Genomic DNA, 21,905 nt, shown 5'->3' with positions numbered 1-21,905 from the left:
AGCAGAATTTGGGTATTTTAGTGGCATTTTGGGGTATTTTAGTGGGATTTTGGGGTTGATTTTGGGGATTTTTGAGTTTTTGGGGGTATTTTAGTGGGATTTTGGGGTATTTTAGTGGGATTTTGGGGGATTTTGGGGTATTTTAGTAAAATTTGGGTATTTTAGTGGGATTTTGGGGTTGATTTGGGGTTTTTAGGGGGTATTTTAGTGGGATTTTGGGGTATTTTAGTACAATTTGGGTATTTTAGTGGGATTTTGGGGTATTTTAGTGGGATTTTTTGGGATTTTGGGATATTTTAGTACAATTATGTGTTATTTTAGTGGGATTTTGGGGTATTTTAATGGGATTTTGGGGTTGATTTGGGGAATTTTGGGGTTTTTGGGGGTATTTTAGTGGGATTTTGGGGCAGATTTGGGGGATTTTTGGGGATTTTGGGGGTATTTTAGTAGGATTTTGGGGTATTTTAGTACAATTCTGGGGTATTTTAGTGCAATTTTGGGGTATTTTAGTTCAATTTTGAGGTATTTTAGTGGGATTTTGGGGGGTTTTAGTGGGATTTGGGGTTGATTTGGGGTATTTTAGTGGGATTTTAGTGGGATTTTGGGGTATTTTAGCAGAATTTGGGTATTTTAGTGGGATTTTGGGGTATTTTAGTGGGATTTTGGGGTATTTTAGTAAAATTTGGGTAGTTTAGTGGGTTTTTAGTGGGATTTTGGGGGTATTTTAATGGGATTTTGGGGTATTTTAATGGGATTTTGGGTTATTTCAGTGGGATTTTGGCCCTAATTTTGCCCAATTTCACTGTTTTTCGCCCCATTTCAGGTGAACTCATTGGACGACAATGGTGTTCTGGTTGGTAACTGGACCGGCGATTACTCCCTCGGTACCAACCCGTCGTCGTGGGCCGGTTCCGTCGAGATCCTTCGCTCTTATCACCGCGGGGGGGCCCCGGTTCGGTACGGGCAGTGCTGGGTGTTCGCCGGCGTCGTCACCACCGGTACCGGATCTATAGGGTCTATATGGGGTCTATGGGGTTCTGTTGGGTTTATATGGGGTCCAATTGGGGCTATGGCGGGTCTATGGGGTCTATGGGGGGTCTATGGGGTCTATGGGGTTCTGTTGGGTCTATGGGGGTTCGGTACGGACAGTGCTGGGTGTTCGCCGGCGTCGTCACCACCGGTACCGGATCTATGGGGTCTATGGGGTCCAATTGGGGCTATATGGGGTCTATGGGGGGTCTATGGGGTCTATGGGGTGTCTATGGGGTTCTGTTGGGTCTATGGGGGGTTCTATGGGGTCTATGGGGTCCAATTGGGTTTATATGGGGTCCAATTGGGTCTATGGGGGGTCTATGGGGTTCTGTTGGGTTTATATGGGGTCTATGGGGGGTCTATGGGGTCCATTTGGGTCTATATGGGGTCTATGGGGTTCTGTTGGGTTTATATGGGGTTCTATGGGGTTCTGTTGGGTCTATATGGGGTCTATGGGGGGTCTATGGGGTCTATGGGGTTCGTCACCACCGGTACCGGTTCTGTTGGGTCTATGGGGTCCAATTGGAGCTATATGGGGTCTATGGGGTTCTATGGGGTCTATGGGGGGTCTATGGGGTCTATATGGGGTCTATGGGGTTCTATTGGGTCTATGGGGTTTGTCACCACCGGTACCGGCCCAATATCCGGTTCTGTTGGGTCTATGGGGGGTTCTATGGGGTCTATGGGGGGTCTATGGGGTCTATATGGGGTCTATGGGGTTCTGTTGGGGTTCTGTTGGGTCTATATGGGGTCTATGGGGTTCTGTTGGGTCTATATGGGGTTCTATGGGGTTCTATGGGGTTCTGTTGGGTTCTATGGGGTTCTGTTGGGCCTATATGGGATCTATGGGGTTCTGTTGGGTCTATGGGGGGTTCTAATGGGTCTATGGGGTTCTGTTGGGTCTATATGGGGTCTATGGGGTCTATGGGGTCTATGGGGTTCTGTTGGGTCTATGGGGTCTATGGGGGGTTCGATACGGACAGTGCTGGGTGTTCGCCGGCGTCGTCACCACCGGTACCGGTTCTATTGGGTTTATATGGGGGTCTATGGGGGGTCTATGGGGTCTATATGGGGTCTATGGGGTCCAATTGGGTCTATATGGGGTCTATGGGGGGTCTATGGGGTCTATATGGGGTTCTATGGGGTCTATGGGGGGTCTATGGGGTCTATGGGGTTCTATGGGGTCTATATGGGGTTCTATTGGGTCTATGGGGGGTTCTATGGGGTCTATGGGGGGTTCTATGGGGTCTATAGGGTTCTGTTGGGTCTATATGGGATCTATGGGGTTCTGTTGCGTCTATATGGGGTCTATGGGGTCTATGGGGGTTCTATGGAGTTCTGTTATGGTTCTGTTGGGTCTATATGGGGTTCTATGGGGTTCTGTTGGGTCTATATGGGGTCTATGGGGTTCTGTTGGGGTTCTGTTGGGTCTATATGGGGTCTATGGGGTCTATATGGGGTCTATGGGGGGTTCTGTTGGGTCTATGGGGGGTTCTATGGGGTTCTGTTGGGTCTATATGGGATCTATGGGTTCTATGGGGTTCTATGGGGTTCTGTTGGGTCTATATGGGGTCTATGGGGTCCAATTGGGTCTATATGGGGTTCTGTTGGGTTCTGTTGGGTCTATGGGGTCTATGGGGTTCTACGGGGTCTATGGGGTTCTGCTGGGTCTTCGCCGGCGTCGTCACCACCGGTACCGGTTCTATTGGGTTCTAATGGGTCTATGGGGGGTCTATGGGGTTCTGTTGGGTTTATATGGGGTCTATGGGGGGTCTATGGGGGGTCTATGGGGTCTATGGGGGGTCTATGGGGTCTATGGGGTTCTGTTATGGTTCTGTTGGGTCTATGGGGGGTCTATGGGGTCTATGGGGTTCTGTTATGGTTCTGTTGGGTCTATGGGGGGTCTATGGCGTCTATGGGGGGTCTATGGGGTTCTGTTGGGTCTATATGGGGTGTCTATGGGGTCCAATTGGGTCTATATGGGGTCTATGGGGTTCTGTTGGGTTCTATGGGGTCCTGTTGGGTTCTATGGGGTTCTGTTGGGTCTATATGGGGTCTATGGGGGTTCTATTGGGTCTTATGGGGGGTCTACATGGGTCTATGGGGGGTCTATGGGGGGTTCTATGGGGTTCTGTTGGGTCTATGTGGGGTCTATGGGGTCTATGGGGGGTCTATGGGGTCTATATGGGGTCTATGGGGTTCTATTGGGTCTATGGGGGGTCTATGGGGTCCAATTGGGTCTGTGTGGGGTCTATGGGGTTCTGTTGGGGTTCTATTGGGTTTACATGGGGTTCTGTTGGGTTTATATGGGGTCTATGGGGTTCTGTTGGGGTTCTGTTGGGTCTATATGGGGTCTATGGGGTCTATGGGGGGTCTATGGGGTCCAATTGGGTCTATATGGGGTCTATGGGGGGTATATGGGGTCTAGGGGGGTCTATGGGGTCTATGGGGGGTCTATGGGGTCCAATTGGGTCTATATGGGGTCTATGGGGTTCTATTGGGTCTATGGGGTTCTGTTGGGGTTCTGTTGGGTCTATGTGGGGTCTATGGGGTTCTATTGGGTTTATATGGGATTCTATGGGGTTCTGTTGGGTCTATATAGGGTCTATGGGGTCCTATTGGGGTTCTAATGGGTCTATGGGGTTCTATGGGGGGTCTATGGGGTTCTAATGGGTCTATGGGGTTCTGTTGGGTCTATGGGGGGTTCTATGGGGTCCAATTGGGGCTATAGGGGGTCTATGGGGTCCTGTTAGGTCTATGGGGTTCTGTTGTGGTTCTGTTGGGTCTATGTGGGGTCTATGGGGTCCATTTGAGTCTATGGGGTTCTATTAGGGTTCTGTTGCGGTTCTGTTGGGTCTATGGGGGGTTCTATGGGATTCTATGGGGTTCTATGGGGTTCTGTTGGGCCTATATGGGGTCTATGGGGTCTATGGGGGGTCTATGGGGTCCAATTGGGGCTATAGGGGGTCTATGGGGTCCTGTTAGGCCTATGGGGTTCTATTGTGGTTCTGTTGGGTCTATGTGGGGTCTATGGGGTCTATGTGGGGTCTATGGGGTTCTATTGGGTCTATATGGGGTTCTGTTGGGTTTATATGGGATCTATGGGGTCTATGGGGGGTTCGGTACGGACAGTGCTGGGTCTTCGCCGGCGTCGTCACCACCGGTACCGGTTCTATTGGGTTTATATGGGGTCCAATTGGGGCTATATGGGGTCTATGGGGGGTATATGGGGGGTCTATGGGGTCTATGGGGGGTCTATGGGGTCTATATGGGGTCCAATTGGGGCTATGGGGGGTCTATGGGGGTCTATGGGGGGTCTATGGGGTTCTAAAGGGTCTATGGGGGGTTCTATGGGGTCTATGGGGTTCTGTTGGTCTCTATGGGGTCTATATGGGGTCTATATGGGGTCTATGGGGGGTCTATGGGGTCTATATGGGGTCTATGGGGTCCTGTTGGGGTTCTGTTGGACCTATATGGGGTCTATGGGGTTCTAATGGGTCTATATGGGGTCTATGGGGTCTATGGGGGTTCTATGGGGTTCGTCTCCACTGGTACCGGCCCAATAACTGGTTCTGTTGGGTCTATATGGGGTCTATGGGGTCTATATGGGGTCTATGGGGTTCTGTTGGGTCTATATGGGGTCTATGGGGTCTATGGGGGGTCTATGGGGTGTCTATGGGGTTCTATTGGGTCTATATGGGGTCTATGGGGTCTATGGGGGGTCTATGGGGTCTATATGGGGTCTATGGGGTTCTGTTGGGGTTCTGTTGGGCCTATGGGGTTCTATTGGGTCTATGGGGTCTATGGGGTCTATGGGGGGTTCGATACGGGCAGTGCTGGGTGTTCGCCGGCGTCGTCACCACCGGTACCGGATCTATGGGGTTCTATTGGGTCTATGGGGTCTATGGAGGGTCTATGGGGGGTCTATGGGGGTTCTATGGGGTTCTGTTGGGGTTCTGTTGGGCCTATGGGGGGTTCTATGGGGTCTATGGGGTCCAATTGGGTCTATATGGGGTCTATGGGGTCTATGGGGGGTCTATGGGGTCTATGGGGGGTCTATGGGGTCTATGGGGTTCGTCACCACCGGTACCAGCCCAATATCCGGTTCTGTTGGGTCTATGGGGTTCTATGGGGTTCTGTTGGGTTTATGGGGGGTCTATATGGGGTCTATGGGGGCTATATGGGGTCTATGGGGGGTCTATGGGGTCTATGGGGGGTCTATGGGGTTCTGTTGGGTCTATATGGGGTCTATGGGGTTCTGTTGGGTCTATGGGGGGTCTATTGGGTCTATATGGGGTCTATGGGGTCTATTGGGTCTACATGTGTCTATGGGGTCCATTAGGGGTTCTGTTGCGGTTCTATTGGGTCTATGGGGTCTATGGGGGGTCTATGGGGTTCTGTTGGGGTTCTGTTGGGTCTATGGGGTGTCTGTGGGGTTCTATTGGGTCTATGGGGTCCAATTGGGTCTATATGGGGTCTATGGGGTTCGTCACCACTGGTACCGGCCCAATATCCGGTTCTGTTGGGTCTATGGGGTTCTATGGGGTTCTGTTGGGTTTATATGGGGGGTATATGGGGTCTATGGGGGGTCTACATGGGGTTCTGTTGGGTCTATGGGGTCCAATTGGGTCTATATGGGGTCTATATGGGGTCTATGGGGTTCTATGGGGTTCTATGGGGTCCAATTGGGCCTACATGGGGTTCTGTTGTGTCTATGGGGTCCATTTGGGGTTCTATTGGGTCTATATGGGGTCTATGGGGGTTCTATGGGGTTCTGTTGGGTCTATGGGGTGTCTATGGGGTCTATATGGGGTCCAATTGGGCCTACATGGGGTTCTGTTGGGTCTATGGGGTCCAATTGGGGCTATGGGGTCCTGTTGGGGTTCTATTGGGTCTATATGGGGTCTATGGGGGGTCTATGGGGTTCTGTTGGGTCTATATGGGGTCTATGGGGTTCTGTTGGGGTTCTGTTGGGTTTACATGGGGTTCTGTTGGGTCTATGGGGTCCTGTTGGGGTTCTGTTGGGTCTATGGGGTTCTATGGGGTTCTATTGGGTCTATGGGGTCCAATTGGGGCTATAGGGGGTCTATGGGGTTCTGTTGGGTCTATGGGGGGTTCTATGGGGTTCTGTTGGGTCTATATGGGGTCTATGGGGTCTATGGGGGGTCTATGGGGTGTCTATGGGGTTCTATTGGGTCTATATGGGGTCTATGGGGTCTATGGGGGGTCTATGGGGTCTATATGGGGTCTATGGGGTTCTGTTGGGGTTCTGTTGGGCCTATGGGGTTCTATTGGGTCTATGGGGTCTATGGGGTCTATGGGGGGTTCGATACGGGCAGTGCTGGGTGTTCGCCGGCGTCGTCACCACCGGTACCGGATCTATGGGGTTCTATTGGGTCTATGGGGTCTATGGAGGGTCTATGGGGGGTCTATGGGGGTTCTATGGGGTTCTGTTGGGGTTCTGTTGGGCCTATGGGGGGTTCTATGGGGTCTATGGGGTCCAATTGGGTCTATATGGGGTCTATGGGGTCTATGGGGGGTCTATGGGGTCTATGGGGGGTCTATGGGGTCTATGGGGTTCGTCACCACCGGTACCAGCCCAATATCCGGTTCTGTTGGGTCTATGGGGTTCTATGGGGTTCTGTTGGGTTTATGGGGGGTCTATATGGGGTCTATGGGGGCTATATGGGGTCTATGGGGGGTCTATGGGGTCTATGGGGGGTCTATGGGGTTCTGTTGGGTCTATATGGGGTCTATGGGGTTCTGTTGGGTCTATGGGGGGTCTATTGGGTCTATATGGGGTCTATGGGGTCTATTGGGTCTACATGTGTCTATGGGGTCCATTAGGGGTTCTGTTGCGGTTCTATTGGGTCTATGGGGTCTATGGGGGGTCTATGGGGTTCTGTTGGGGTTCTGTTGGGTCTATGGGGTGTCTGTGGGGTTCTATTGGGTCTATGGGGTCCAATTGGGTCTATATGGGGTCTATGGGGTTCGTCACCACTGGTACCGGCCCAATATCCGGTTCTGTTGGGTCTATGGGGTTCTATGGGGTTCTGTTGGGTTTATATGGGGGGTATATGGGGTCTATGGGGGGTCTACATGGGGTTCTGTTGGGTCTATGGGGTCCAATTGGGTCTATATGGGGTCTATATGGGGTCTATGGGGTTCTATGGGGTTCTATGGGGTCCAATTGGGCCTACATGGGGTTCTGTTGTGTCTATGGGGTCCATTTGGGGTTCTATTGGGTCTATATGGGGTCTATGGGGGTTCTATGGGGTTCTGTTGGGTCTATGGGGTGTCTATGGGGTCTATATGGGGTCCAATTGGGCCTACATGGGGTTCTGTTGGGTCTATGGGGTCCAATTGGGGCTATGGGGTCCTGTTGGGGTTCTATTGGGTCTATATGGGGTCTATGGGGGGTCTATGGGGTTCTGTTGGGTCTATATGGGGTCTATGGGGTTCTGTTGGGGTTCTGTTGGGTTTACATGGGGTTCTGTTGGGTCTATGGGGTCCTGTTGGGGTTCTGTTGGGTCTATGGGGTTCTATGGGGTTCTATTGGGTCTATGGGGTCCAATTGGGGCTATAGGGGGTCTATGGGGTTCTGTTGGGTCTATGGGGGGTTCTATGGGGTTCTGTTGGGTCTATATGGGGTCTATGGGGTCTATGGGGGGTCTATGGAGTTCTGTTGGGTCTATATGGGGTCTATGGGGGGTCTATGGGTTCTATGGGGTCCTATTGGATCCTATTGGGTTCTATGGGTTCTATGGGGTCCTATTGGGTCCTATGGGGTCCCATTGGGTCTACGGGGATCTATGGGGTCCTGTTGTGTCTACCTGGGTTCTATGGGGTCCTATTGGGTCCTATTGGATCCTATGGGGTCCTATGGGATCTATAGGGTCCTATTGGTCCCTATGGGTCCCTATGTGGCCCTATAGGTTCTATGGGGTCCTATTGGGTCCTATGGGGTCCTATTGGATTCTATGGGGTCCTATTGGATCCTATTGGATCCTCTGGGGTCCTATAGGGTTCTATGGGGTCCTATTGGATCCTATGGGGCCCTATTGGATCCTATGGGATCCTATGGGTTCTATGGGGCCCTATAGGATCCTATAGGGTCTAACTGGTTCTCTATGTCAGTGCTGCGTTGCCTGGGGATCCCAACCCGCACAGTGACCAACTACAACTCGGCCCACGACACCGACGTGTCCCTGACCACAGACATTTACTTTGATGAGAACATGAAGCCCCTGGAGCGGCTCAACACCGACAGCGTCTGGTACCCACACATAGAGACCCATAGGGACCCATAGAGAACCATAGGGACACATAGAGACCCATAGAGACCCATAGAGACCCATAGAGACACATAGAGACACATAGGGACCCATAGAGACCCATAGAGAACCATAGGGACCCATAGAGACCCATAGGGACCCATAGAGACCCATAGGGACCCATAGGGACACATAGGGACCCATAGAGACCCATAGGGACCCATAGGGACCCATAGAGACCCATAGAGATCCATAGGGACCCATAGGGACCCATAGGGACACATAGGGACCCATAGGGACCCATAGGGACCCATAGGGACCCATAGGGACCCATAGAGACACATAGGGACCCATAGAGACCCATAGAGACCCATAGGGACCCATAGAGACCCATAGAGACCCATAGGGACCCATAGAGACATTTACTTTGATGAGAACATGAAGCCCCTGGAGCGGCTCAACACCGACAGCGTCTGGTACCCACCCATAGGGACACATAGGGACACATAGGGACACATAGGGACACATAGATACCCCATAGGGACACATAGGGACACATAGGGACCCATAGAGACCCATAGGGACCCATAGAGCCCCATAGAGACCCATAGGGACCCATAGAGACCCATAGGGACCCATAGAGCCCCATAGAGAACCATAGAGAACCATAGGGACCCCATAGAGAACCATAGGGACACATAGAGCCCCATAGGGACCCATAGGGACCCCATAGAGAACCATAGAGCCCCATAGATACCCCATAGAGAACCATAGAGCCCCATAGATACCCCATAGAGACCCATAGAGACACATAGGGACCCCATACAGAACCATAGGGACCCATAAAGAACCCCATATCCCCCCCATATAACCCCATATCCTCCCATATCCCCCCATATCCCCCCATATCCCCCCATATAACCCCATATCCCCCCATATCCCCCCATATCTCCCCATATCTCCCCATATCTCCCCATATCCCCCCATATCCCCCCATATCCCCCCATATCTCCCCATATCTCCCCATATCCCCCCATATCCCCCCATATAACCCCATATCCCCCCCATATCCCCCCATATAACCCCATATCCCCCCATATAACCCCATATCCCCCCATATCCCCCCATATCCCCCCATATCTCCCCATATAACCCCATATAACCCCATATAACCCCATATAACCCCATATCCCCCCCATATAACCCCATATCCCCCCATATCTCCCCATATCCCCCCATATAACCCCCATATAACCCCATATAACCCCATATAACCCCATATCCCCCCATATCCCCCCTATATAACCCCATATAACCCCATATCCCCCCATATCCCCCCTATATAACCCCATATCCCCCCATATCCCCCCATATAACCCCATATCCCCCCATATCCCCCCCATATTCCCCCTTAATGACCCCATATCCCCCCATATAACCCCATATAACCCCATATCCCCCCATATCCCCCTATATAACCCCATATAACCCCATATCCCCCCCATATCCCCCCTATATAACCCCATATCCCCCCCATATAACCCCATATAACCCCATATAACCCCATATAACCCCATAGAACCCCATATCCCCCCATATAACCCCATATAACCCCATATATCCCCCCATATCCCCCCATATCTCCCCATATCCCCCCATATCCCCCCATATCCCCCCATATCCCCCCATATCTCCCCATATCCCCCCATATCCCCCCATATCCCCCCATATCCCCCCATATCTCCCCATATCCCCCCATATCCCCCCATATCCCCCCCATATCCCCCCATATCCCCCCATATCTCCCCATATCCCCCCATATCCCCCCATATCTCCCCATATAACCCCATATCCCCCCCATATCACCCCATATCCCCCCATATCCCCCCATATCCCCCCTATATAACCCCATATCTCCCCATATCTCCCCATATCCCCCCATACACCCCCCATATCCCCCCATATCCCCCCATATCACCCCATATAACCCATATCCCCCCATATATCTCCCCATATAACCCCATATCCCCCCATATCTCCCCATATCTCCCCATATAACCCCATATATCCCCCCATATCCCCCCATATCCCCCCATATCTCCCCATATCTCCCTATAGGAACTTCCACGTATGGAACGACTGCTGGATGCGCCGCCCCGACCTCCCGGATGGATACGATGGATGGCAGGTGGTGGACGCCACCCCACAGGAAACCAGCAGCGGTAATAGGGACTTATAGGGCCATATAGGGATATATGGGGGGATATGGGGATATATGGGGGGATATGGGGGGATATAGGGGGGATATGGGGGGATATAGGGGGTATATGGGGGGATATGGGGGGATATGGGGGGATATATGGGGGTATATGGGGGGATATGGGGTTATATGGGGGGATATGGGGGGATATGGGGTGATATGGGGGGATATGGGGTCATATAGGGGATATATGGGGTTATATGGGGGTATATGGGGGGATATAGGGGTATATGGGGATATATGGGGTCATATGGGGTTATATGGGGGGATATGGGGGGATATGGGGTTATATGGGGGGATATGGGGGGATATGGGGATATATGGGGAGATATGGGGTGATATGGGGGGATATGGGGAGATATGGGGGGGATATGGGGGGATATGGGGTTATATGGGGGGATATGGGGGGATATGGGGTTATATGGGGTTATATGAGGCTGATATGGGGATATATGGGGTTATATGGGGGTATATGGGGGGATATAGGGGTATATGGGGATATATGGGGTCATATGGGGTTATATGGGGGGATATGGGGGGATATAGGGGATATATAGGGGTATATGGGGCCATATAGGGGATATATGGGGGGATATGGGGCCATATAGGGGGATATATAGGGGATATATAGGGATATGGGGGGATATAGGGGGATATAGGGGGATATGGGGGGATATAGGGGGATATGGGGGGATATGGGGTCATATAGGGGATATATGGGGTGATATGGGGTGATATAGGGGGGATATGAGGGGATATGGGGGGATATGGGGGGATATAGGGGGGATATGGGGGGTGTATGGGGGGATATGGGGTGATATATGGGGTTATATGGGGGGATATGGGGGTATATGGGGTTATATAGGGGGATATATGGGGATATATGGGGGGATATGGGGGGATATGGGGGGATATGGGGTTATATGGGGCCATATAGGGGTATATGGGGTTATATGGGGGTATATGGGGTCATATCGGGGGATATAGGGGATATATGGGGGGATATGGGGTTGTATGGGGGGATATATGGGGAGATATGGGGTGATATGGGGGCATATAGGGGGGATATGGGGATATATGGGGATATATGGGGGGATATGGGGGGAATATGGGGTGATATAGGGGTATATAGGGACATATGGGGCCATATGGAGCTGGTTTGGGCTGGTTCGGGTTGGTTGGGACTGGTTGGGCCTAGTTTATACTGGTTTATACTGGTCCATACCGGTCCATACTGGTTTATACTGGTTTATACTGGTCCTTAGGCCTGTTCTGCTGCGGGCCGTGCTCGGTGAAGGCCGTGAAGAACGGGGAGGTGTTTCTCAAGTACGACACGCCATTCGTGTTCGCTGAGGTGGGAAGGGGTTAATTAATTAACGGGTTAATTAGTGGGGGGGGTTAATTAATGAGGGGCTGGGGTTAATTAAGGGCTGGGGTTAATGAGGGGGCGAGGCCTAAAGGGGATTCATTGGGGCTGAGGCCTAAAGGGGGCGGGGCTTATATAGGGGGCCTAAAGGGGGTGGGGCTTAAAGGGGGCGGGGCTTAAAGTGGGGGCGGAGCCTAATTGGGGGCAGGGCTTATATAGGAAGCCTAAAGGGGGCGGGGCTTAAAGGGGGGTGGGGCTTAAAGGGGGCGGAGCTTAATAGGGGGCGGAGCTTAATAGGGGTGGCTTAAAGGGGCAGGGCCTAAAGGGGGCGGGGCTAAAGTGGAGGCGGAACCTGAAGGGGGCGGAGCTTAAAGGGGCTTAATTGGGGCTGGGGGTTAATTGAGCTCAATGGGGGCCCTAAAGGGGGCGGGGCTTAAAGGTGGGCGGGGCTTAAAGGGGGCGGAGCATAAAGGGGGCGTGGCCTAAAGGGGGCGGAGCCTGAAAGGGGGCGGGGCTTAAAGTGGGGGCGGAGCTTAAAGGGGGCGGGGCCTAATTGGGGGCAAGGCTTATATAGGGGATCTAAAGGGGGCGGGGCTTAATGGGGGCGGGGCCTAATTGGGGGCAGGGCTTATATAGGGGACCTTAAATGGGGGCGGGGCTTAAAGTGGGTGGGGCTTTAAAAGGGGGCGGGGTTTAAAGGGGGTGGAGCTTAATAGGGGGCGGAGCTTAATAGGGGTGGCTTAAAGGGGCAGGGCCTAAAGGGGGCGGGGCTAAAGTGGAGGCGGAACCTGAAGGGGGCGGAGCTTAAAGGGGCTTAATTGGGGCTGTCAGTTAATTGAGCTCAATGGGGGTCCTAAAGGGGGCGGGGCTTAAAGGTGGGCGGGGCTTAAATGGGCGTAGTCTTAAAAGGGGGCGTGGCCTAAAGGGGGCGGAGACTGAAAGGGGGCGGGGCTTAAAGTGGGGGCGGAGCTTAAAGGGGGCGGGGTCTAATTGGGGGCGGGGTTTATATAGGGGATCTAAAAGGGGCGGGGCTTAAAGGGGGCGGGGCTTAAAGTGGGTAGCTTAAAGGGGCGGGGCCTAAAAGGGGCGGGGCTTAATTGGGCGGTTTATTGGGGCGGAGCTTAAAGGGGGCGTGGCTTAAAGAGGGCGGGGCTTAATAGGGGTGGAGCCTTAAAGGGGGTGTGGCCTAAGGGGGGGCGGAGCTTAATTGGATGGAGCTTAAAGGGGGCGGAGCCTAAATGGGGCGGGGCTTAAAGGGGGCGGGGCCTAAATGGGGGCGGGGCTTATATAGGGGGCCTAAAGGGGGCGGGGCTTAAAGAGGGCGGAGCTTAAATGGGGCGGAGCATAAAGGGGGCGGGGCTTTAAAGGGGGCGTGGCTTAATTGGGGAGGAGACTTAGAGGGGGCGGGGCCTAAAGGGGTTTAATTGGGGCTTGGGTCTAAAGGGGGTGGGGCTTATATAGGGGGCCTAAAGGGGGCGGGGCTTAAAGGGGGCGGGGCTTAATGGGGGGGGGGTCCAATGGAGATGTCGTAAAGGGGGCGGGGCCTAAAGGGGGCATGGCTTAATTTGTGGGCGGGGCTTAAAGGGGGCGTGGCTTTAATGGGGTGGTTTATTGGGGCGGAGCCTAAAAGGGGACGGAGCCTAAAAGGGGAGGGGCTTAAAGGAGGGGTGGGGCTTATTTTGTGGGCGTGGCTTTAAAGGGGCGGGGCTTAATTGTGGGCGGGGCTTAAAGGGGGAGGGGCTTAAAGAGGGAGGGGCTTTAGAGGGGGCGGAGTCTAAAAGGGGGCGGGGCTTAAAGTGGGGGCGGAGCTTAAAGGGGTGAAGCCCAAAAGGGGGCGGGGCTTAATGGTGGGCGGGGCTTAATTGGATGGGGCTTAAAGGGGGCGGAGCCTGAAGGGGGGGTGGCCTAAAGGGGGCGTGGCCTATTTTTCTGGGCGTGGCTTATGGGGTAGGGCCCAAAGGGGGCGGGGCTTAAAGGGGCTTAATGGGGCTGGGGCTTAAAGGGGGTGGAGCCTGCAAGGGGGCGTGGTTTATTTTGTGGGCGTGGCTTAAAGGGGGCGGAGCCTTAAAGGGGCGGGGTTTAAAGGGGGGGTGGAACCTAAAAGGGGCGGGGCTTAATCAAGGGGCGGGGCTTAAAGGGGGCGGGGCCTATTTGTGGGCGGGGCTTATAGGGGGCGGGGCCTAATAGAAAGGGGGCGTGGCTTCTCTTAAAGGGGCAATGCCTTTAAGCCTCATAGGGGCGGGCCCACTCTTAAAGGGGCAACGCCTTTAAGACTCACAGGGGCGGGCCCACTCTTAAAGGGGCAACACCTTTAAGACTCATAGGGGCGGGCCCACTCTTAAAGGGGCAACGCCTTTAAGACTCACAGGGCGGGCCCACTCTTAAAGGGGCAACGCCTTGAAGACTCACAGGGCAGGCTCACTCTTAAAGGGGCAACGCCTTTAAGACTCACAGGGGCGGGCCCACTCTTAAAGGGACAGTGACCCCCATATACCGGGGTCACCTTAACGAGCCATAGGCCTTAACGAGGGTCCCTTTAACGCAGGTGAACAGCGACAAGGTGTATTGGCAGCGCAGGGGGGGGGGATTCGCCGTGGTCCACGTGGAGGAAGGAGCCATAGGGAGAAGGATCAGCACCGTGGGGCCGAGATCTAACGCCAGGATCGATATCACGCATCTATACAAGCATCCGGAGGGTGAGACAGGACACATTGAGACCCATAGAGACCCATAGGGACCCATAGAGACCCATAGAGACACATAGGGGGACATTGGGACCCATAGAGACACATAGGGGGACATTGGGACCCATAGAGACACATAGAGACACACAGGGGGACATAGAGATCCATAGGGACACATAGGGACCCATAGAGACCCATAGGGACCCATAGGGAATCATTGGGACCCATAGAGACCCATAGGGACCCATAGAGACCCATAGAGACCCATAGAGACACATAGGGGGACATTAGGACCCATAGGGACACATAGGGACCCATAGGGACCCATAGAGACCCATAGAGACACATAGGGAGACATAGGGACCCATAGGGACCCATAGGGACCCATAGAGACACATAGAGACCCATAGGGACCCATAGGGGCCCAGGTCCAATGCCAGGATCAATATCACGCATCTATATAAGCATCCGGAGGGTGAGAGAGGAAACATAGGGGGACATTGAGACCCATAGAGACCCATAGAGACACATAGGGACCCATAGACACCCCTTAGAGCCCCATAGAGACCCATAGAGACCCATAGAGACACATAGACACCCCATAGAGCCCCATAGAGACCCATAGACAACCCTTAGAGACCCATAGAGACCCATAGACACCCCTTAGAGACCCATAGAGACCCATATAACCCCATAGAGACCCATAGACACCCCATATAACCCCATAGAGACCCATAGAGACCCATAGAGACACATAGGGACCCCATAGAGACACATAGGGACCCATAGAGACACATAGGGACCCATAGGGACACATAGAGACCCATAGGGACCCATAGAGACACATAGGGACCCATAGAGACCCATAGAGACCCATAAAGACCCATAGACACCCCATAGTGACCCATAGGGACCCATAGGGACACATAGGGACTATTAGGGACACATAGGGACCCCATAGAGACCCATAGGGACCCATAGAGACCCATAGGGACCCATAGAGACCCATAGGGACCCATAGAGACCCATAGGGACCCATAGAGACCCATAGAGCCCCCATAGAGCCCCATAGACACCCCTTAGAGCCCCATAGAGCCCCATAGACACCCCTTAGAGACCGATAGAGCCCCATAGACACCCCATAGTGCCCCATAGACACCCCATATAACCCCATAGAGACCCATAGGGACCCATAGAGACCCATAGACACCCCTTAAAGCCCCATATCACCCCATAGACACCCCTTAGAGCCCCATAGAGACCCATAGAGACCCATAGGGACCCATAAAGACCCATAGAGACCCATAGAAAGTCATTGGGACCCATAGGGACCCATAGAGACTCATAGAGACCCCATAGAGACCCATAGGGACACATAGGGACCCATAGGGACCCATAGAGACACATAGGGACCCATAGAGACCCATAGAGACCCATAGGGACCCATAGGGACACATAGGGACCCATAGAGACCCATAGGGACACATAGGGACACATAGAGACCCATAGAGACCCATAGGGACACATAGGGACCCATAGAGACACATAGGGACCCATTATAACCCCATATCCCCCCATATCCCCCCATATCCCCCCATATCTGCCCCATATCTCCCCATATCCCCCCATATCCCCCCATATCCCCCCATATCCCCCCATATCCCCCTATATCCCCCCATATCCCCCCATATCCCCCCATATAACCCCATATAACCCCATATCCCCCCATATAACCCCATATCCCCCCATATCCCCCCATATCCCCCCATATCCCCCCATATCTGCCCCATATCCCCCATATCTCCCCATATCCCCCCATATCCCCCCATTTCTGCCCCATATCTCCCCATATCCCCCCATATCCCCCCATATCCCCCCATATCTCCCCATATCCCCCCCATATCCCCCCATATCCCCCCATATCCCCCCATATCCCCCCATATCCCCCCATATCTGCCCCATATCCCCCCATATCTCCCCATATCTGCCCCATATCCCCCCATATCTCCCCATATCCCCCCATATCTCCCCATATCCCCCCATATCCCCCCATATCTGCCCCATATCCCCCCATATCCCCCCATATCCCCCCATATCCCCCCATATCACCCCATATCCCCCCCATATCCCCCCATATCCCCCCATATCCCCCCATATCTCCCCATATCTCCCCATATCCCCCCATATCCCCCCATATCTCCCCATATCTCCCCATATCCCCCCATATCCCCCCATATCTCCCCCCATATCCCCCCATATCACCCCATATCCCCCCCATATCCCCCCATATCCCCCCATATCCCCCCATATCTCCCCATATCCCCCCATATTCCCCCCATATCCCCCCATTATAACCCCATATCTCCCCATATCCCCCCATATCCCCCCATATCTCCCCATATCCCCCCATATCCCCCCATATATACCCCATATACCCCTATAACCACCCTATATCTCCCCATATCCCCCCATAGACACCCCATAGAGCCCCATAGAGCCCCATACTGACCCCATATCTCCCCATATCCCCCCATATCCCCCCATATACCACCCATATACCCTTATAACCACCCTATATTCCCCCATAGAGCCCCATAGAGCCCCATACTGACTCCATATCCCCCCATATCTCCCCATAGAGCCCCATAGACACCCCATAGACACCCCATATCTCCCCATTTCCCCCCATATCTCCCCATAGAGCCCCATAGACACCCCATAGACACCCCATATCTCCCCATTTCCCCCCATATCTCCCCATATACCCCCCATAGACCCCTATAACCACCCTATATCCCCCCATATCCCCCCATATCTCCCCATATCCCCCCATATCTCCCCATATCTCCCCATATCCCCCCATATCTCCCCATATCTCCCCATATCTCCCCATATCCCCCCATATCTCCCCATATCTCCCCATATCCCCCCATATCCCCCCATATACCATCCATATACCCCTATAACCACCCTATATTCCCCCATAGAGCCCCATAGAGCCCCATAGAGCCCCATATCCCCCCATTATAACCCCATATCCCCCCATAGACCCTATATCACCCCATATCTCCCCATATAACCCCATATCCCCCCATTATAACCCCATATCCCCCCATATCTCCCCATATCTCCCCATATCTCCCCATATCTCCCCATATCCCCCCATATCCCCCCATATCCCCCCATATCTCCCCATATCTCCCCATATACCCCCATATCTCCCCATATCCTCCCATATCTCCCCATATACCCCCCATAGACCCCTATAACCACCCCATATCCCCCCATATCCCCCCATATCTCCCCATATCCCCCCATATCCCCCCATATCCCCCCATATCCCCCCATTATAACCCCATATCCCCCCATATCCCCCCATATAACCCCATATCTCCCCATATCCCCCCATATCCCCCCCATATCCCCCCATAGACACCCCATATCCCCCCATTATAACCCCATATCTCCCCATATCTCCCCATAGACACCCCATAGAGCCCCATAGAGCCCCATACTGACCCCATATCTCCCCATATCTCCCCATATCCCCCCATATCCCCCCATATCTCCCCATATCTCCCCATAGACACCCCATAGAGCCCCATAGAGCCCCATAGACACCCCACATCACCCCATATCACCCCATATCTCCCCATATCCCCCCATTATACCCCCATATCCCCCCATATAACCCCATATCTCCCCATATCTCCCCATATCTCCCCATATCCCCCCATTATACCCCCATATCCCCCCATATAACCCCATATCTCCCCATATCTCCCCATATCTCCCCATATCCCCCCATATACCATCCATATACCCCTATAACCACCCTATATTCCCCCATAGAGCCCCATAGAGCCCCATATCTCCCCATATCCCCCCATATCCCCCCAAATCCCCCCATATCTCCCCATAGACACCCCATAGATCCCTATAACCACCCTATATCCCCCCATATCTCCCCATATCTCCCCATATCTCCCCATTTTAACCCCATATCCCCCCATATCTCCCCATATCCCCCCATATCTCCCCATATCCCCCCATATTCCCCCCATATCTCCCCATATCTCCCCATATCCCCCCATATCTCCCCATATCCCCCCATATTCCCCCCATATCCCCCCATATCCCCCCATATCCCCCCATATCTCCCCATATCCCCCCATTATAACCCCATATCCCCCCATATCCCCCCATTATAACCCCATATCCCCCCATTATAACCCCATATCTCCCCATATCTCCCCATAGACACCCCTTAGAGCCCCATAGAGCCCCATAGACACCCCTTAGAGACCCATAGACACCCCATAGTGCCCCATAGACACCCCTTAGAGCCCCATAGAGCCCCATAGACACCCCTTAAAGCCTCATAGAGACCCATAGACACCCCTTAGAGACCCATAGAGACCCATATCTCCCCATATCCCCCCATTATAACCCCATATCTCCCCATATCTCCCCATAGACACCCCATAGAGCCCCATAGAGCCCCATACTGACCCCATATCCCCCCATATCCCCCCATATCTCCCCATAGACACCCCATAGAGCCCCATAGAGCCCCATATCCCCCCATATCTCTCCCCATATCCCCCCATATCCCCCCATATCCCCCCATTATAACCCCATATCTCCCCATAGACACCCCATAGAGCCCCATAGACACCCCATAGAGCCCCATAGAGACCCATATCCCCCCATATCTCCCCATATCTCCCCCCATATCCCCCCATATCTCCCCATAGACACCCCATAGACCCCTATAACCACCCTATATCCCCCTATATCCCCCCATATCCCCCCATATCACCCCATATCTCCCCATATCTCCCCATATCCCCCCATATCTCCCCATAGACACCCCATATCTCCCCATAGACACCCCATAGAGCCCCATAGAGTTCCATACTGACCCCATATCCCCCCATATCTCCCCATATCTCCCCATAGACACCCCATAGAGCCCCATAGACACCCCATAGACACCCCATAGAGCCCCATATCCCCCCATATCCCCCCATAGCCCCCCATATCCCCCCATATCCCCCCATTATAACCCCATATCTCCCCATAGAGACCCATAGAGCCCCATATCTCCCCATATCCCCCCATATCCCCCCATATCCCCCCACATCACCCCATATCTGCCCCATAGGTTCAGCCGAGGAGCGTCGCGCCGTCTCGACGGCCACATCTCACGGTTCCCGGCCCCGAACCCGCGGCCCCACATCTATGGGGGAACTGAAGCTCACTTTGGGGTCCCGTACGGCCGTAGCCGGGGCCGACCTGGATCTATGGGTCAAAGTCCACAACTATGGGGCTGCCCCACGGAGCGTCCGGTTCCGACTGAGCCTCTGTGCCCTGCGTTATACGGGGGTGGCTGGGCCCGTGTTTAGACAGGAGCAGCATAATAGGGTGCTGGAACCGGGGGGAGGTGAGGAGTCTATGGGGAGATATGGGGGGATATGGGGGGATATGGGGGGTGTATGGGGTCCTATGGGGTTCTATGGGGTCCTATGGGGTTCTATGGGGTCCTATGGGGGGATATGGGGTCGTTAAGGGGGGATATGGGGGTCCTATGGGGGGTTATGGGTGGTTATGGGGGCATATAAGGGGAATATGGGGTATATGGGGTCCTATGGGGTTATATGGGTTCCTATAGGGTTATATGGGGTCCTATGGGGGGATATGGGGGGTGTATGGGGGGATATGGGGGGTTATGGGGTTATATGGGGGGATATGGGGGGATATGGGGTCCTATAGGGTTCTATGGGGTCCTATGGGGTCCTATGGGGGGATATGGGGGGATATGGGGTCATTAATGGGGTATATGGGGGGATATGGGGGAATATAGGGTCAGTATGGGGCTCTATGGGGCTCTATGGGGGAATATAGGGTGGTTATAGGGGTATATGGGTGGTATATGGGAAGATATGGGGGGTATATGGGGGGATATGGGGGTCCTATGGGGGGATATGGGGTCCTATGGGGTCCTATGGGGCTGTATGGGGGCTATGGGGCGATGTGGGGCTGCCCCACGGAGCGTCCGGTTCCGACTGAGCCTCTGTGCCCTGCGTTATACGGGGGTGGCTGGGCCCGTGTTTAGACAGGAGCAGCACCAGAGGGTGGTGGAACCGGGGGGAGGTGAGGATTATAGGGGGGGATATGGGGTCCTATGGGGGGATATGGGGGGATATGGGGTCCTATAGGGTTCTATGGGGTCCTATGGGGTCCTATGGGGGGATATGGGGTTATAATGGGGGGATATGGGGTTATATGGGGGGATATAGGGGGGCATGGGGGGATATGGGGGGATATGGGGGGATATGGGGTCCTATAGGGTTATATGGGATCCTATGGGGGGATATGGGGTCCTATAGGGTCCTATGGGGTCATTAAGGGGGGATATGGGGTTATAATGGGGGGATATGGGGGTCCTATGGGGTCCTATGGGGGGTATATGGGGGGATATGGGGTCCTATGGGGCAGCTATGGGGAGATATGGGGAGATATGGGGGGGATATGGGGTCCTATAGGGTTATATGGGGTCATTAATGGGGTATATGGGGGGTTATGGGGTCCTATGGGGTCCTATGGGGTCCTATGGGGCTGTATGGGGTTCTATGGGGTCCTATGGGGTCCTATGGGGTCCTATGGGGTCCTATGGGGCTGTATGGGGGGACATGGGGTCCTATGGGGTCCTATGGGGTCCTATGGGGTTCTATGGGGGTATATGGGGTTCTATGGGGTCCTATGGGGTCCTATGGGGTCCTATGGGGCCCTATGGGGTTCTATGGGGTCCTATGGGGTTCTATGGGGTCCTATGGGGTCCTATGGGGCTGTATGGGGGCTATGGGGTCCTATGGGGGGTGTATGGGGTTCTATGGGGCTCTATGGGGTCCTATGGGGCTGTATGGGGGCTATGGGGCGCTATGGGGCTGCCCCACGGAGCGTCCGGTTCCGACTGAGCCTCTGTGCCCTGCGTTATACGGGGGTGGCTGGGCCCGTGTTTAGACAGGAGCAACATCATAGGGTGGTGGAACCGGGGGGAGGTGAGGGTTATAGGGGGGGATATGGGGTATATAGGGGGGTATGGGGTCCTATGGGGGGATATGGGGGGATATGGGGTCCTATGGGGTATATAGGGGGATATGGGGTCATTAATGGGGTTCTATGGGGTTATATGGGGTCCTATGGGGCTGTATGGGGTCCTATGGGGTCCTATGGGGTCCTATGGGTTCCTATGGGTTCCTATGGGGTTCTATGGGGTTTCTATG

General features: G+C 53.8%; 1 protein-coding gene across 2 annotated transcripts in view; it reads left to right on the top strand.

Moving 5' to 3' along the window:
• Window positions 1–17,236, top strand: part of TGM1 (transglutaminase 1) — a 37,805-nt gene extending 20,569 nt beyond the window's left edge. The window contains exons 7-12 of one of the 2 annotated variants that reach the window (XM_085531503.1): window positions 824–998; window positions 8,170–8,308; window positions 10,425–10,528; window positions 11,832–11,920; window positions 14,478–14,628; window positions 17,091–17,236. In XM_085531503.1, coding sequence (XP_085387629.1) covers window positions 824–998; window positions 8,170–8,308; window positions 10,425–10,528; window positions 11,832–11,920; window positions 14,478–14,628; window positions 17,091–17,101 — 669 coding nt within the window. In that variant the 3' untranslated portion in view covers window positions 17,102–17,236. Of the gene's footprint in view, window positions 1–823; window positions 999–8,169; window positions 8,309–10,424; window positions 10,529–11,831; window positions 11,921–14,477; window positions 14,629–17,090 lie in introns of those variants that run through there. The other variant, XR_014940496.1, reaches the window with a different exon arrangement.
• The last annotated feature ends 4,669 nt before the right edge of the window (window positions 17,237–21,905 follow it).

Source organism: Coturnix japonica, unplaced genomic scaffold (assembly GCF_054131305.1).
Source record: "Coturnix japonica strain WE unplaced genomic scaffold, WE-NBRP24 Scf043, whole genome shotgun sequence".
In the NCBI taxonomy this organism is placed as follows: Eukaryota; Metazoa; Chordata; class Aves; order Galliformes; family Phasianidae; genus Coturnix; species Coturnix japonica.
Note: the sequence above shows the minus strand (reverse complement) of the source record. Positions and strands in the feature narration are given on the sequence as shown.